We start from the raw sequence: 16,750 nt of genomic DNA on the forward strand, positions 1-16,750 counted from the left end.
AATTGCTGACTAGGGCAGCAGTGCTGTGGAAAAAGGTAATATGACCGGCTTCTTCCTCACCCTATAGCATACTTCCGGGTTCACTTGCGTGGGCTTGGCAAAGTCAGCCAATCAGGAGACAGAATATTCCCCCTTGGAAAGAATGTACCAATCAGCTGTCACGTACCAAAAAGCCCGCGAGCCTTATAAGATTCCTGAGCGCTGGTTGGCTGTTGTCATGGCAGTGACAGCACAGCAGGGTAGTGAGGTGGGTTCACGTTTGGTTGCAGTGTCCAGGCTCCATAGAAGTACATGTGAGTTGTATGTTGTGCTGCTCTGCTGCCCTCGGTTACTCCTCTGCGCAGTGCCAGGAGGACTTACTGCTGCTTGGCGTAGTTGTACTCAAATGAACCCTCCTTTATGCTGCATAGCAAGGGTTAATCCAATATTATAATGCACATCTATACGCCTGTTATTAATGACTACTAGCGCCCCTCGCAGGACGGAGGCCGCCGTCAGCCGCCTCAGAGTGTTGTTGTTCCCTGCGTCTGGGAAAGTTGGGTGACAGCTGAGATGGCTGCCCGCATGGTGTGGAGGAACGACCTGCAGCACGTTCAGGGTGCTGGGAAAGCTGGGTGTAGAGGGGGAGGGGCTAGCGGGCACTACATGTAACCCGCCGTACCGCTCTCACATACGCACCGCACACAATGCGTGCAGCGTGCCCTACTATGGCGCGTACAGTCAGGATGCTGCGTGCCGACGATCCCCACAAGCACCCCTGGCATCGTGCCCCTGCAGCGCCCCACCGCTGGCGTCCGCACCGCCAGCCCTCCCTCCTCTTTTTTCTCTTTAGTTTCATGATTCTGTTCATTCGCTCTCGCATCACGCCATTTTCTCGCAGTGTGACGGCGCCCTCCGGCCGCTGCCGCCCACATGACGCTTCTTACCGCGATTATTGCAGCGTTCTGCACCGCCATTAATTCCAATGAGGCCTCGCAGACGTGCGCAAAACACGGTGATTTCGGAGCGCTGCCTGTTCTGTTTTCGCACGTTACAGTTTTTCTTCTCAGCCTCCTGCGGAGTCCGCGGCCGCTCCGTAATCTGGACCGCAGCCGGCCCGCGCACTGGACTGGTTCTATCGACTTCAGTGGGAGCCGCAGTGAATGGCGCGTGCCGCCATCTTTATTTATCTTTGTACGCCAGTGGAGGCCACAGTAGTCCTACGCTCGGGGCGTGCAGGATCGCTTTTCCCAGCGTGGAGGGTTATCGCTGCGGGACGCCCCCTCTGGATTTCGCAACAAGCATCCGCCGGTGGACATTGGGCGTTAGTGGGGGTACAGCCCGCGGATGCACACGGGTGCGGCCTGTTGATGCGCACAGCCAGCGAATGCACACGGACACGCACAGCCTGCGGATACACACGGACGCGGCCCATCGGCGCGCACAGCCCGCGGATACACACGGACGCGGCCCATCAGCGCATACAGCCAGCTGAGACACATGGACGCGCAGAGCCCGCGGATACACACGGACGCGGCACAGCCCGCGGATGCACACGGATGCGGCACAGCCCGCGGATACACACGGACGCGTCCCATCTGCGCGCACCGCCCGCAGATGCACACGGATGCGGCACACCGGCGCACACAGCCATTGTTAGGGACTCCTAGAGTTAAGGTCGGCAATAAGCCTGCCGGGATCTGCGTCTCTCGTGTCCATATAGCGATGATCATCGTGATCGAGCCCCACGGTGTCGTCACGCAGCTTCCTCCGGTGATTATCGTGGACACGAGCCGCCGATCCCGCTGGTCTTACTGCCCGTCGTAAGTTCACAGGAGCCCCAACCGGCTCTGATGGAGAAGGACTAAAGGAAGCGCTGAAGGCCCCGCTGCTACAGAACGTGCGGGCCAGTATTCGCCGCTTTACGAGTTTTTGGGTAAACTGTATTAACCCCTGATTAACAAGTGCGACGGTCCCGTCCGGTGGTGCGTCCGTGACCCAGACGCGAGTAGGACGCGTTAGGAGTATTTTCACGCATGTATGTCGTCCTCAGTATGACGCAGTGTGTGCTGCACATGGAAGGAGATGGTTGCACGCACCCCGCTAGCACACGGCTGCGCCGGTGCCGCGCTCTGCTTCTCGCCCAGCTATTCCAGGACCATATATACCACGCCTCATTTACTAACAGACGTCCAGCTGCCGTAGCAACCAATCATGGCGCAGCTTCTATTTCACGCTGCGCTGTGATAGGCTGCGGTGCAGCAAGGAGGTCTTACGGTTGGGGTCCGGTGGAGGTCTTGCGGTTGGGGTCCGGTGGAGGTCTTGCGGTTGGGGGTACCGGTGGAGGTCTTGCGGTTGGGGGTACCGGTGGAGGTCTTGCGGTTGGGGGTACCGGTGGAGGTCTTGCGGTTGGGGGTACCGGTGGAGGTCTTGCGGTTGGGGGTACCGGTGGAGGTCTTGCGGTTGGGGGTACCGGTGGAGGTCTTGCGGTTGGGGGTACCGGTGGAGGTCTTGCGGTTGGGGGTACCGGTGGAGGTCTTGCGGTTGGGGGTACCGGTGGAGGTCTTGCGGTTGGGGGTCCCGGTGGAGGTCTTGCGGCTGGGGGTCCGGGGGAGGTCTTGCGGCTGGGGGTCCGGGGGAGGTCTTGCGGTTGGGGTCCGGTCACACGTAGCAGAAGTGTTGCTGATTTTGCACTGCGTAAAATTGTGCAGCAAAATCCACACCGTCGGCAGCCTTTAGTCAGCGAACTGCAGTGAATGGAGCGGCGGTCTCCTGTCGTGTGGGGGTCCCAATGATTGGACATTTATCTCTGATCCTGCCGATTGGGCATAAAAGTCTTGAATGGGAAAAACCCCTTCCAGCACAAGCGGGGGTCTTTGGTCCGTTCTGAAAAAATATGGACATCCCATGACCATTAAAGTAAATTGGCGCATTCACATATGTGTTTTATGTGGACCGGAGTGCAGAAAACAAACCGCAGCGAGTTCTGTCTGCATTCACCAAAATTAGCCGTGTAAGTCTATGGGGGCATCAAACAACTGCCGCCAACACGGATGGCGCGTGCGTGTGCCGCGAGCACAGATGTTTTTATGCATGTTGCTAGGAGACAGTGAAACAAGAGGTGACGGATCGGGCATTCTGGTATTTTTTGCTCACACGGACGGAAGAAAACTCCCATCGGCAACACAAACACGAGAACCGCGCAGCGAATCGCTTCTCGTGCACCAGGCTTGCATCCGTATGACTGCGCCCTCCGACTCCTGGGGATCAGTGGTGTTTTGCGGCGATGACCCTGGGTTAGGTCGTTGCAGCGCCGCTTGATTTGGACTTCTGATCTTTTTTTTGCATTTGTTACTTATTGCTTTATTTCCTCTTTTTCTGCAGAGGCGGAGCCTCATTCTGGGCGTACAGGGGGTTCATCTCCAGGAGCCCCGACACTTCACCCCGATGTGGCATCTGTGACGTAAGGGCTGCATGCGCCCCCGCCGCCATCCTTCAAGTCACCGAACGTCATGCTCATAACCCTCTGCTATGTGTATTTGTGGCTGCGCTTCCGGTCCTGCTACGCTTTACTGATCCGCAGCGCCGTGCGCCAGTTCCATCGGACCGGCTCGCTCACGTTTTGCACCAGCAATCAGGAACAGGGGAGACAGATCTGTAGCGGCCGCCAGGGGCCGGGGGAGCAAGAGCTCTGCCTGAGGGTGGGCAACAAAGCCTTCTTCATTGACAATTCCCAGGTACTTCAGACCTCTATGAATTAAAGGGATCTTCTTATCATAAAGGGGTGGGTGAGGGTCCTCAGCCTATCGGAAGTATATGGCTCCCATGACTTGTTTTGTCTTTCTGTAACTTCTTTGGGGAGAGCGGGCGACCAGAATTGGCAAATGGGGGTTGAAGGACCGGTCCAGCTCAGGATACCCCAGAAATGTTTATGATGGGACTATCCCTTTAAAGCCCCTCCTATGTAGCTCTAACCCCGCTGATCTGCCCTTCCTGCATGTCTGGAGTGTAAAGAAGTTGTCCGGTTTTATGTGAATAAAGTTTCATCCTTGTATAATGAAATGTTTTATACTTTAATATTTTTTGTTTAAATTCCCCCCTTTTTTCCAAGACCTCTGCTTGCTGTCTGAGTAAAACGTTGAGAACTATCTAAATAATTTAGTTGTGCTTAAAGGGGTTTTCCCACCAATAACCCTTATCTCCCATCCAGAGGAGAGCGGATAAATGTCTGATTGCTGCCCAGCGATCCCAAGCTTAGCACACCCCAAGAGCCCATGTGGATGGAGCCGCGGAGCGCCTGTCTGACCACCGCTCCATTCACGTCTGTGGGACAAAGGGAACGCAGTGCACTCGGCATTCTCCCTCAGTCCCACAGAAGTGAATGGAGCGGCAGTCAACCTCACACACGTTCCATCACATGGAGCCATTGCAGTGCGCCATTCTTAGCATCACTGAGGGTCCCAGCAGGGTCCCAACGCTCAGACCCCCCAGTGATCAGATATTTACTTCCTATCCTGTGGATATGGGATAGGATGCCTTTAATGGTAAAACTTCTTTAACCCTTTCCAATCCAGATGGTTTCCTGTAGAGCTCCCATGTCGTGTGAGGTCCGCCACATGTTCCTAACACTATGCAGAAGAGAGGTCTGACATGACTTAATATAAATATGGCAAAAGGTTGTTCTTTTAAAAAAAAAAAAACAAAAAAAAAACTTTTATTACTTTATAAAAATATTTAATAAAGCATAATTGTTCTTTTTTTTTTTTTCTTTTTAGCCCCCCGGGGGGACCACAACATGCAATGCTTTGATGGCTCCTGCAGTATGATGTAATGCCATAGCATTACATCATACTGCGATCGGACAGGCAGTCTATCAAGCCACCCCTACTAGGACAGCCCTCGGGCCGTTCAGAAAACCTGCCAGCTGCCATGACACCCGCACAGCTCCCTGCGACCTCATCGCGGGGGCCTTACTGGACCCCAGAAAATCTGCCGTGGGATTTAAATGCTGCAGTCAGCTATAGCGTTAAGGGGTTAAATAGTATCATTGGAAAATAATAATTCATCCCATAAAGAAGCCCTCATGTAGCCTTGGAGCCTGTGGAGCCTTCCTCTCTGTTGCTTTGCATTGCACAAAAATGTGATTTTCGTGCGATGCTACTTTGATATTAGGAAGTCCTACTGTCCAAGCCATAACCTAAGTCCTAGCTGCAGGGAAAAATAAAAAAAAGATACATCATTTTAGTAGCGCTGTCCGGCTCCGCTGCATCTTCTTCCCCGGGACTGTTCTTCTTCATCTCTTCTGGCTGGGGGTTGAAAAATCCCCGCCTCCTGGAAGTGCTGCCTCTCATTGGCTGACGCTTAGCCAATCACAGCCAGCGCTTGATGAACCAATCACAGCCCTTCATCAAGCGCTGGCTGTGTTTGACTAAGTGTCAGCCAATCACAGCCAGCGCTTTCAGGTGGTGAGGATTTTTCAATCCCCGGCCAGAAGAAATGAACAGTGACGGACCTTGGAAGAAGCTGCAGCGGAGCCGGACAGCGCTTCTAAGGTGATGTATTTTATTTTTTTCTGCAGCTAGGGCTTATTTTGTGGTAGGACTTATATTGTAGCACTATAAAATTGCGGTATCACCGCGAGAAACTACAGCGACATTGCACGGACCAGCGATGCGATATCGCTTCAATTTTCTCACGGCGATGCCGTATCACCTGTGAGCGAGGCGGTTCAGCCACGATTTGCTATGTTTTGTAGCCCATGTTGCCCCGTGGAGCCTTCTTGTTTAGCGCATTACACAAACTTGCAATTTTCATGCTGTGCGATGCGATTTTGACATTAACCTTATCGCTACAAGATCATCGCTAAAATGTGGAGCCCGTGGTTTCCAATGGGTTCTCCGGCCGCTTCTACACGGGCGGCAGCGATATCACTGCTATGGACCCGCAATTTTGTAGCGTCAGTGATGCTTTTTTTCTTGGGGAAAAAACGTAGCATCATGTCTCTGCTGCCTGCGGGTTTTTTTTTTTTTAAAGCGAGAAGGTTAATGGGGCTTTTTAATGTTAGGCCTCATTCACACAGGCAACATGGCATGGCCGCGAGAGAATCGCAGCGATATCACGACTTTGTAGTTGAAATATAAGCCCTACCCTGAAAATAAGCTGTAGCTGAAGTAAAAAAAAGTATACATCACCTAGACACGCTGTCCGTGGCTCCGCTGCAGATTTTCCCCGGGTCGCCAGCACTGGTCGTCTTCTCTTCTGGCTGGGGGTTGAAAAAAAAAACAAAAAAAAAACACCTCCTGGAAGTACTGGCTGTGATAGGCTGGGACTTAGCCAATCACAGCCAACACTCGATGAATGGCTGTGATTGGTTTATCGAGCGCTGGCTGTGATTGGCTGACACTTAGCCAATCAGCGGCAGCGCTTCCAGGAGGCGGGGATTTTTCAACCCCCGGCCAGAATATGATTAAGAGAAACTGTGCCGGCACCCGGGGAGAAGATACAATATAAGCTCTATCTGCAGTAAAAACAAAAACAAATCAAAGCAGCATCTAGAAGCGCTGTCAGCTCTGCTGCATCTTCTTCCCGATCCCGGGCACCGGTCTTCAGCATCTCTTCTGGCTGGGAAATGAAAAATCCCCGCCTCCTGGAAGCGCTGCCTCTGATTAGCTGAACGTTGTGGCGCTTAGCCAATCGGAGCCAGCGCTCGATAAACCAATCACAACCGATCATTGAGCACTGCCTCTGACTGGATAAGCATCACAGCGCTCAGCCAATCAGAGGCAGTGCTTCCAGAAGGCAGGGGTTTTTTGATTTCCCCCAACCAGGAAAGCTGAATAACAGTGGCAGGGACCTGGGAGGAGATGCAGCGGCGCCGGACAGCGCTTCGAAGGGGGTTCATACTTATTTCTTCTTTCTGCAGCTCGGGCTTAGGTTATGGCTTTGATAGTAGGATTTCCTACTGTCAGCGTTTGCATCGCACCGCATGAAAAACGTGTTTTTGCATGAGGCAACAGAGAGGAAGGCTTCATAGGAAACGTGCTACAAACCGTGACGAGTGGCGTGCATAGCGCGAAACATTGCTACAGAACATCGAAAATGGGAAGGAACCCATAAGAAGGCGCGGGCTTCACATGCGTGCGATTTGTAGCGTTGTTGCAACGTGTGGAAATCATGCGACTTTGTCGCCCGTGTGAAGGAGGCCTGAGACCGCTTCCACACGGGTGGCAGTGCTATCGCTGCTATGTACGCGTGATCTTGTAGCGTCTGATACACTTTTCCCAAGAAAAAAAGTATCACCGTGTCGCTGCTGCCCGCGATTTTCTTGCAAGAAAGTTAATAGGACTGTTCAAAAAAAAAAAAAAAAATTTCATCGAACAAAAATTGCAAGTTCGTGCTCTGTGATGCGATAAACATGGAGGCTCCATAGGGAAACGTGGGCCGCAAAACATCGCAAATGGCGGCTGTGTAGAGCGTGCCGCGATTCTGTAATCTCACAATGTAGTAGGCTACAATACATCGCTCATGTGGACGAACCCATAGGAAAGCACGGGCTCCACATACATGAGATTTGTAGCGCTGCCGCATCACTGCATCACTGCATCGCCCGTGTGGATGCGGCCTAAATCCCGCGTGCGTCTACAGCACCAGATTCCACCAGATCTGCGTTGTGGCTTTTATAGTGGCAGTTCTGTGCATTTGTGGTGATGCCGATGTTATTAGTGACTTGGAGCCACACAGGACCTTCATGACAACACGGCATCCGGGGGACACCAGGAGACATCTTGTCCTCAAAGTCTCCGGACTGCAGCCTCAGGCTTTGGGCCTCTGTTTTCAGCCAATCATATCTCAGCATAGAAGCAACATGTAATATAAACAGCATGTAGATGTACACGGCAATAATAGTAAATCCAGCGAGGGCAACTTGCTGACCGTTTCCAGTTATTAAAGTTAAATAAGTAAACTTCATCTATCAGTTATAAAGTTCCACCTGTAAAAATCTAGAGCTGATCTTTTGTGCTCTTCTTCCAAAACCAAGGCCCACACATCATAGAATAGTAGCCTCCAGGGTCATCGGGTCCGACCCCCTGCTCAGTGCAGGATCACTAAATCATCCCAGACAGATGTCTCCGCCTCTGAAGACTTCCATTGAAGGAGAGCTCCCCACCTCCTGTGACAACCTGTTCCACTCATTGATCCCCCTCACTGTCTAATATCTAATCTGTGTCTCCTCCCTTTCAGTTTCATCCCATTGCTTCTAGTCTTTCCTTGTGCAGATGAGAATAGGGCTGATCCCTCTGCACTGTGACAGCCCTTAAGATATTTGTAGGCAGCTATGAAGTCTCCTCTCAGCCTTCTCTTCTGCTAAACATTCCCAGACCCTTTAACCGTTCCTCATAGGACATGATTTGCAGACCGCTCACCATCTTGGTAACTCTTCTCTGAACTTGCTCCAATTTGTCTGTCTGTCTTTTTTAAAGTGGGGTGGCCAGAACTGGACCCAGTATTCCAGATGAGGTCTGACTAAGGAAGAGTAGAGGGGATAATGACCTCACGTGATCTAGACTCTATGCTTCTCCTAATACATCCCAGAATTGTGTTTGCCTTTTTGGGTGCTGCATCACATTGTTGACTCATGTTCAGTCTATGATCTATTTGTATACACAAGTCTTTCTCACATGTGCTGCTGCTTAGCCCAATTCCTCCCATTCTCAATGGGCTTTTATCATTTTTCTTGCCCAGATGTAGGACTTTGTATTTCTCCTTGTTAAATGCCATTCTGTTAGTCGCCGACCACTGTGCAAGCTTTTCTAGATCTTTTTGAATCCTCTTTCTCTTCCCTAGTGTTAGCTATCCCTCCTAGCTTTGTGTTGCTGGCAAATTTGACCAGTTTCCTCTCAATTCCCTCCTCCAGATCATTTCATAAAAATGTTGATTATCCAAGTACTTGCATACATGCTGTTTAATAATTCATCCAAAGATCTTTGCTGGTATAGAAGTCAGGCTCACAGGGCTGTAGTTTCCTGGATCCACCTTCTTCCCTTTTTTAAAGATGGGGAAAACATTTGCCCTTTTCCAATCTTCTGGGACTTCTCCTGTTCTCCAGGAATTTTTACAGATAATGGCGAGTGGCTCAGCAATAACCCCCGCTGCTTCCTTTAGTATCCTGGGATGTAATTCATCTGGACCTTGTGACTTGAATTCATTAAGTTAGCTAAGTGTTCCCTCACCATCTCTCTGCTTACAGATAGCCTGCATTCTTGTATTTCCCCAGTAGCACAGGGAAGATCAGTTGATGTTAAATCTACTTTCTGAGAGAAAACAGATACAAAATAGGAATTTAAAAGTTCAGCCTTCTGAACATCATTCTTAACCAATTCACCATTCTCATCCTGTAAGCATCCAATAGCATCTTTGACTTTTCTTTTGCTTTTGACCCCCAAATCCTTTTTTATTGCTTCTGACCTCTTTTACAAGCCTCAATTCATTATCAGCTTTAGCTTTTCTGACACTTGCCCTACAGTTTCTGCAGCCCGCATTATATTCTTCTTTAGATATTCCCCCTATTCCCATTTATTAAACATATGTTTCTTCCTCTTTAACATGTGTACAAGTTCTGTGTTCATCCATCCGGGTCTCTTTAAATGCTTCCCATTCTTCCTTCTTTTAGGAATTGGTAACGATTTTGCTTTGAGGATCTCATTTCACAATATTTCCCAACCTTCTTGGACATTTCTGTCCTTAAGAACATCCAGCCATTGGATTCTTCCTCTCCTCTTTCTGAGTCAATTTAACCCCTTAGTGACGACCCCAGTGCCTTTTTACGTCCTAGCTAAGTGGGCTTTAATCGTCAGGAACGTAAAAACATGCATCCTCTGAGGATTAAAGCTCCGTGGGCTGACAATGTGACAGCTCCATGCTGTCGGCTTCCGGAGATAGCAGACTACCTGGAGCTGTCATGGGGGGCTGTGGGAAGCTTCCCTCGGTCATTAAAGTGAAAAAAGTTAGAGGTGGTCCAAAAAGGACCTTCGGCTGTCTTCTGCACAAAGGAAAGATGGAGACGCATGCACAGAAGACCGAATCGTCGTGGGACGTTTTAAATCTCCTCGCTCCCGGCTACTGAAGGTATCCAGGAAGCAGATGTCACTGGGGACCGCGGGGACTGGTCCCTGGGCCTGTGATCGCTGCTATCCAATGGATAACGGAAATCACGGAAAAGTTAAAAACAGTAAAATAAAGTTAAGCTTTCACCTCCCCCCATTAATCGGATCCATGAGGGGAGGTGAAAACACTCACCCCCGTCCTCCGTGATGTCCCATGGCGATCTGGTCCTTCCAGGACCTTACGACGTCTTCTGCATTTTCATCCAGCGTGTGTTCAGAAGGGCTCGTGCCCCGGGAGATTTAACATCACATGCTTCCATTCCTCGGCTTCTGCAGGTACACGGGACATTTCTTCTCCTTCAACTTTCTAAAGTCACATCTGTTCTGTCAAGGAAATCCTCACCTTAATAAGTTACAATGTAGCTCTTCTCTCCTGCAGACTTCGCACCTTTTCCTCCAGTAGACACAAGCTTGCCTTCCTGGCCGGTGTCGTTTGGCTGTTCCTCTGGTCGGCATACTTTGCAGCTCACCATATGGCCCCTCCATGGTGCACATAATCAGTTGACTATTAGAAGTGGACATCAAGAATTCTCGTAATGATATTTAACCTATAAGATGTTACGAAGTGTAAAAGTTTGCACGCGGTCTGATGATGTCATCTAAGTAGCTAGACCGCGCTAAGCCCAGTGGCCCAGCCCATTCAGTGACTTTTCACTCTTCCCAGAATGCACTGGGATTATGCATATTATTTTCCTGAAGCTCCAGGCTCCTCCTGGTTGGACGGCAGTGATGGGGCATGAGGTTTGGTTAGCAGCGCATGTGCGTGTGATATCTCATGCAGTGTTGGCCCAGCTCATATGTGTGTATGATGGGGGCTCGTCCTCTTTAGGGTATTGACTTTAGCTTCTGTTTCATCTCGTTTCCGATGTCTCTCTTTGTAGCTCTTTGAAGATTTGACCAAGTGGAGCCGGTTCCTGGGACGCCCCGCTGATAGTGATCTCCGAGTCAGGAGGATTGTCTTTATTGCGGAGAGCGCTTCATTACCTGGTGAATCCTTATCAGCTGCTTCCCGCTCCCCCAAAGAGGTGACGTCCCCCTCCTTGCTCAGATCTGTTGTGTAAACCTGTAAGTCCCAACCTCAGTGTAAACATAAGGAGCGGGACCGATTATAGATTGGGACCCAGGATTATATGGAACCAATTAGTATTGCTACAATGTGTCTAACGAAGGCCACTACATTAACGATCATGTAGTCGTTGTTCATTATGGTGCGCTTAGACGGAATGCCCTTCTGTAACCAACATGACCTTCCCTTACTGTGTGTACGTCCCCTGCCATCTGTATCCGGTATATATTGTTTGTGGCTGTCAGCGTCCAGTATATGATGACATGGGGTACGTATGACTGTAACATCTTCATCTAAGCTGAAATAGGTTCTGTTTAACCCTTTTTCTGCCCCGCAGGTTCAGAAGCTCTCCGAATACTGTTTACCGCTGGCCTTGTGTCATGGAGACTCTTCCAGAATACTTGCAGAAGCAAGCGTGGATCGGTTCAGCGAGCTGGGCATAGCCTTCATGGAAGACCGCCTGCAGATGGACAATGGCTCCCTTCCTCAGAGAATTACCTGTAAGCTTGTGGTCCGGGGCAGATGATGATGTGGGAGGCAGGAGGCGCCGTGTGCCTCGCTGGTCTCAGCAGATCCCAGTAACATGCAGCCGCCCCTTCATGTATCTCAGTACACAGTATACGGCAGCACTAATCAGATGACGCTCCCGTCTCGGCACACTGCTGCTCTGTCTACTAATCTTACAGAAACTCCCAAGATTTGTGTCAGGTGACTGCTCTGTAAGTCCGGGCCGGCTCCAGAGAAGCTTCCTATTAACGGCAGCCCTGACCGCGGAGACTGCTGGAAGCCATCAGTCCTGTGGTAAGATGCCTATAGAGCGGCGCTGAGTCCCTTATAGGTAACCTACACCATGCCGGCAGAAGTACTAGGACGCACATAGAAGGGGAGGAAACTGGATGATGATCACATTTTTCCATCCGGCTTCGGCCTCCATGCCTGCAGTCCCCCTCCGCAGCCGCTTCCCACCAGATCCCCATGGATGTGTGCAGGGATTTGCCTCCATTCCTGGAGGAGCCTCAGATAGTGATGGGGGATGATGTGTGTGTTGGGCGCACGAATACAGCGTTCTAGTCCGTCCCGCTTGATGGGATTGAGATCCGCACTTTGGGCGGTTAATGAAGTCTGCAGACATTCTGCTCCCACACTGCGTGCCGTATGACATGGCGCTCATCATGTTGGTGGAGACACGGAGCTGTACCAGAGTATAACCACAGGGGAGGTGATGCCACATTGTCCGGGATGTCTCTGTGCCCATTGGTGTTGGGGGTGGTCTTCACTATAACCAATGGTCCTAGTTAGAGATGAGCGAGCATACTCGGTAAGGTGATTTACTTAAGAGAGCATTGCCTTTTTCGAGTAACTGCTGGCTCGTCCCTGAAGATGCAGGGGGGGGAGAGTGAGAGCAATCTCTCTCTTTCTCTCCTGATTTCCCCCCCCCCCCCCCCCCCCCCCGCGGCCCCCCAAATCTTCAGGGACGAGCCAGCAGTTACTCGAAAAAGGCAATGCTCTCGAGTAAATCGCCAATACCAAGTATGCTCGCTCATCTCTAGTCCTAGTCCTTCCCAGCAGAACCCACTCCCCACTATCACAGACCCTCCTCCAAACCTGTTGGGACGATGCATCATGTAGAAACCGCTCTCCAGGCAACCGCCACACCCAAGTGCCGCCATCTGATCAGAAGATGGTGTCCTGTGATTCATCCACAACACTTGCTTCCACTCACTTACAGTCCGTCGCTCTGAGCCCTATTGCAGGCGCCGCGGTGCATTCACTGCTGGGATGTTGTGTGCCGCCGCTCGTCCATGGTAACCCTTCACATGCCGTTCCCTATGGAGGGTTCTGGTACTAATGGATGTTCCAATGGTCTGTGAGACCCGCTGAGCGAGGGCAGACGATGTGTGTGATGTCTTCACAGCTCCTACAAGGCTTTGTTGTCCCCGTTCTGTCAGTTTACGAGGTCTCCCTGACTGTGGCGGCACCACACACACCGGATGGCTTCCATCTCCCAATAACATGGCCAACAGTGGACTCTAGAAGGTTCAGAAGCTGCGCTGTCCGTACTGATTGGTTGGTGACATCCCCCCGCCAGAACCCATTGTCAGCTCTACACCTGGTGACATCCCTCCACCAGACCCCGTTGTCAGCTCTACACCTGGTGACATCCCTCCACCAGACCCCGTTGTCAGCTCTACACCTGGTGACATCCCCCCCACCAGACCCCGTTGTCGGCTCTACACCTGGTGACATCCCCCCCACCAGACCCCGTTGTCGGCTCTACACCTGGTGGCATCCCCCTCACCAGACCCCGTTGTCGGCTCTACACCTGGTGGCATCCCCCTCACCAGACCCCGTTGTCGGCTCTACACCTGGTGGCATCCCCCCCACCAGACCCCGTTGTCGGCTCTACACCTGGTGACATCTGATGGTTTCTGTACCGGGGTCTCTTGTGGGATCCTCTCCTTTATACCTAACGCTCACACATCACCGGACAGCACTGGATTGGTGGGGGGCCAATACTTCTGCCAGCATAGTGTAATGTAAATGGAGGAAGGCTACAGATGTGGCGCTCACCTGGACTGACCCGCCTGAGATTCAGAGGCACATGCCATTGGCATGGGCCCAGCAGTGTATAGCCCTTTCTGAAGCGGACGGTGCAGCCAATCACTTGTCACTAGACTCTAGATTACTCACGTCCTCCTTGGGGTCGTCCCCAAGTACAATAATAACAGAGGTCCTGGCGCGACTGAAAGGGGGCACAGATGTAGGACAGACCACCAGAGGGAGGATTCAGAAGCACCCCAATCCTATGCTGGGGTGACTATTTTTGTTAAGTCTGTATGACTTTATTTAAGTCCTAGATCAGAAGGTGTGGCTTATAGTTGTGGGCGGAGCTTGTCCACCACTGTGTCCGTACACATTTGCAGTATATGCTGTGTGATTACGTCTTGTTTTGCTTTGAACTATTGATCACCAACCACAACGATAGGTTATTAGTAGTTGGTTGGTGGGGATCCATCCCCCAGGACCTGCGCCGATCCGCTGTTCGCCTGGCCGCTGTCCGTGTACCTTTCTTTGTGCTGCTGCTGTTGTTACACTTTTTGTTGTTGTGTTACAGCTGTTCACCTAAAAGAGTCTGTGACGAATAAAGGAGAAGTGTTACAAGAAGGAGAATCGGTGGAGACAAAATCCGCACAAGAGCCAAACGTGTCCAAATCTGAGAAGAAAGACGAAATGGGCGTCTCCGAGAGCAGCGAGATGATCCATGGCCAAGATTGTGGTGGGAACTCCAGTGCCAATGAAGGAGCCGATGCCAGAAAGGAAGAGGAAGCTGGTGGAGAACATCTGCATCTCCACCTCTCCAGCTGCCACGAGTGTCTTGAGTTGGAGAACTGCACCATCGAGTCCGTAAAGTTTGCATCTGCCGAAAACATTCCAGACCTCCCGGACGATATCAGCAGCCTGGAGGACAATTCTGAAGTCAGTTGTCTTAAAGAGACATCAAATCTTAACCGGAGCGGTAAGCCCCCGAACGTTCTCATATATGGCGGCTCCGCGACCCCAGACCGGCTGCAGCAAGTCAAAGATGTTCTTCTTCAGTGCTTTGACCCATGTAGATACGTGGTCTACCCTCTCCCGGAGGATCAAGTCTCACGGGCTCCGTGGATGGATAACTGCTTGTTATTGGTGGTGGCCGCCGAGGAGCCAATACCGTCTCCGGTCCAAAACATATTCACTTCTTATATGGGAAGTGGTGGAAAGATCCTCGGACTCTCCTCCTCCTTCACATTTGGTAACCTGAGTTTACAGAAGAGGTCCGACCTGCAGGAGGCGCCTCAAGCCTTTGTGTTTGACAGACCCGGTGATGACCAAATTCATTTCAATGGGATAGGCAGCGGCTATGTGTATGAGACGCACGGCGATGAGGTGGAGGCATGGGGCTACATGGACAGCGACAAGCCAGATGTGATGATGGTCCACCAAAGCTACGGAGACAGAGGTGGAAAAGCTGTTCTCTGTCAGGCAAGTACAGCAGAATAGTGAGTGCAGCTCTGGAGTATAATACAGGATGTAACTCAGGAGCAGTACAGGATAAGTAATGTATGTACACAGTGACTGCACCAGCAGAATAGTGAGTGCAGCTCTGGAGTATAATACAGGATGTAACTCAGGGTCAGTACAGGATATGTAATGTATGTACACAGTGACTCCACCAGCAGAATAGTGAGTGCAGCTCTGCAGTACAATACAGGATGTAACGCAGGATCAGTACAGGATAAGTAATGTATGTACACAGTGACTCCACCAGCAGAATAGTGAGTGCAGCTCTGGAGTATAATACAGGATGTAACTCAGGATCAGTACAGGATAAGTAATGTATGTACAGTGACTCCACCACCAGCAGAATACTGAGCGCAGCTCTGGACTATAATACAGGATGTAACTCAGGACCAGTACAGGATAAGTAATGTATGTGCACAGTGACTCCAGCAGCAGAATAGTGAGTGCAGCTCTGGAGTATAATACAGGATATAACTCAGGATCAGTACAGGATAAGTAATGTATGTACACAATGACTCCACCAGCAGAATAGTGAGTGCATCTCTGGAGAAGGTTGTGTGTCTGAGAGCTCTGCTGGTTCCAGGGTGTGGTCGCAAGAGGCAGGTGTAGCTCTTGCTGGATCCCAGGAGCAGTGCACTATTTCTGGGCTTGTTTGCGATGGAGTCTCGTGCTTCCCCCCCCTGGCTCCGGTCAGGAGGGGGGAAGAATGAACCCCAGGAGGGGAGAGGATCTAGCCGGGGTACAGGCAGCGTCACCCAGACTCCCCGGAAGGACATGGAGCACAGGAAGACCAGAGGCCAAACCAAGAGCAAGGTCAGTGCTGCAAAAGCACCTACAAGTGCCAGCTGGGGAGAGCATAAGAGGGGTGAATCTGTGACCGCCATGGCGTCTCGGATAGCTGCGAGTTTAAAAGACTTTAAGGAGGTCGGAAAGCAGCTCCAGAAATATCGCAGGGAGCTACAGACTGCCCTCAGCGATTTGGATAAGGCCCCACGGGGAAAGAAGAAAATTACTGCAGCGGAGAGAGTTAAATCCTGCAAGGAGGCAGTAGATTACTACAAGGAGGAGAGGTACAGGATACTGCAAGCCAGCGGCCCATTTAAAGAAAAACTCTTAAATGATGAGCGATTTTCTGGAATGGCGCACGTGAGCAGCGACAGTAGCTCTGATGAGTCGGAGGATCCACAGGAGGGGATGGCGGTATGTTCAGGGGAGCAGCCGTCCCTACAGCAGAGGGGAACTGCAGGGAGCAGCATTCCTGCAGAGCAGGTTAGCCTGCCCCCCACATCGGAGGAGTCCAATGCCGAGGATGCAGACGACGACAGCAGCAGCGGTGAGGGGGCGCTCATCATGCAGCAAATCATGCTGCAGGAGTCCCCAGAAAGAATGCAGAATATGTACTTTGGTGACGACATGCCTGAAGGAACATCTACGGGCAAAAAGAAACAGAAAAAAAAGATGAAGACCACCGTGCAGGAGAGGT

At 51.1% G+C, this 16,750-nt stretch overlaps 1 protein-coding gene across 1 annotated transcript in view; it reads left to right on the forward strand.

Moving 5' to 3' along the window:
* The first annotated feature begins 234 nt into the window (after positions 1-234).
* HLCS (holocarboxylase synthetase) overlaps positions 235-16,750 on the forward strand; it is a 186,073-nt gene continuing 169,557 nt past the window's right edge. Inside the window, exons 1-5 of the mRNA XM_066598979.1 lie at positions 235-293; positions 3,364-3,716; positions 11,024-11,167; positions 11,546-11,708; positions 14,324-15,228. Coding sequence (XP_066455076.1) covers positions 3,492-3,716; positions 11,024-11,167; positions 11,546-11,708; positions 14,324-15,228 — 1,437 coding nt within the window. The 5' untranslated portion in view covers positions 235-293; positions 3,364-3,491. The remainder of the gene's footprint in view (positions 294-3,363; positions 3,717-11,023; positions 11,168-11,545; positions 11,709-14,323; positions 15,229-16,750) is intronic.

The sequence above is a fragment of the Eleutherodactylus coqui genome, chromosome 4 (genome assembly GCF_035609145.1).
Source record: "Eleutherodactylus coqui strain aEleCoq1 chromosome 4, aEleCoq1.hap1, whole genome shotgun sequence".
Taxonomy (NCBI): Eukaryota; Metazoa; Chordata; class Amphibia; order Anura; family Eleutherodactylidae; genus Eleutherodactylus; species Eleutherodactylus coqui.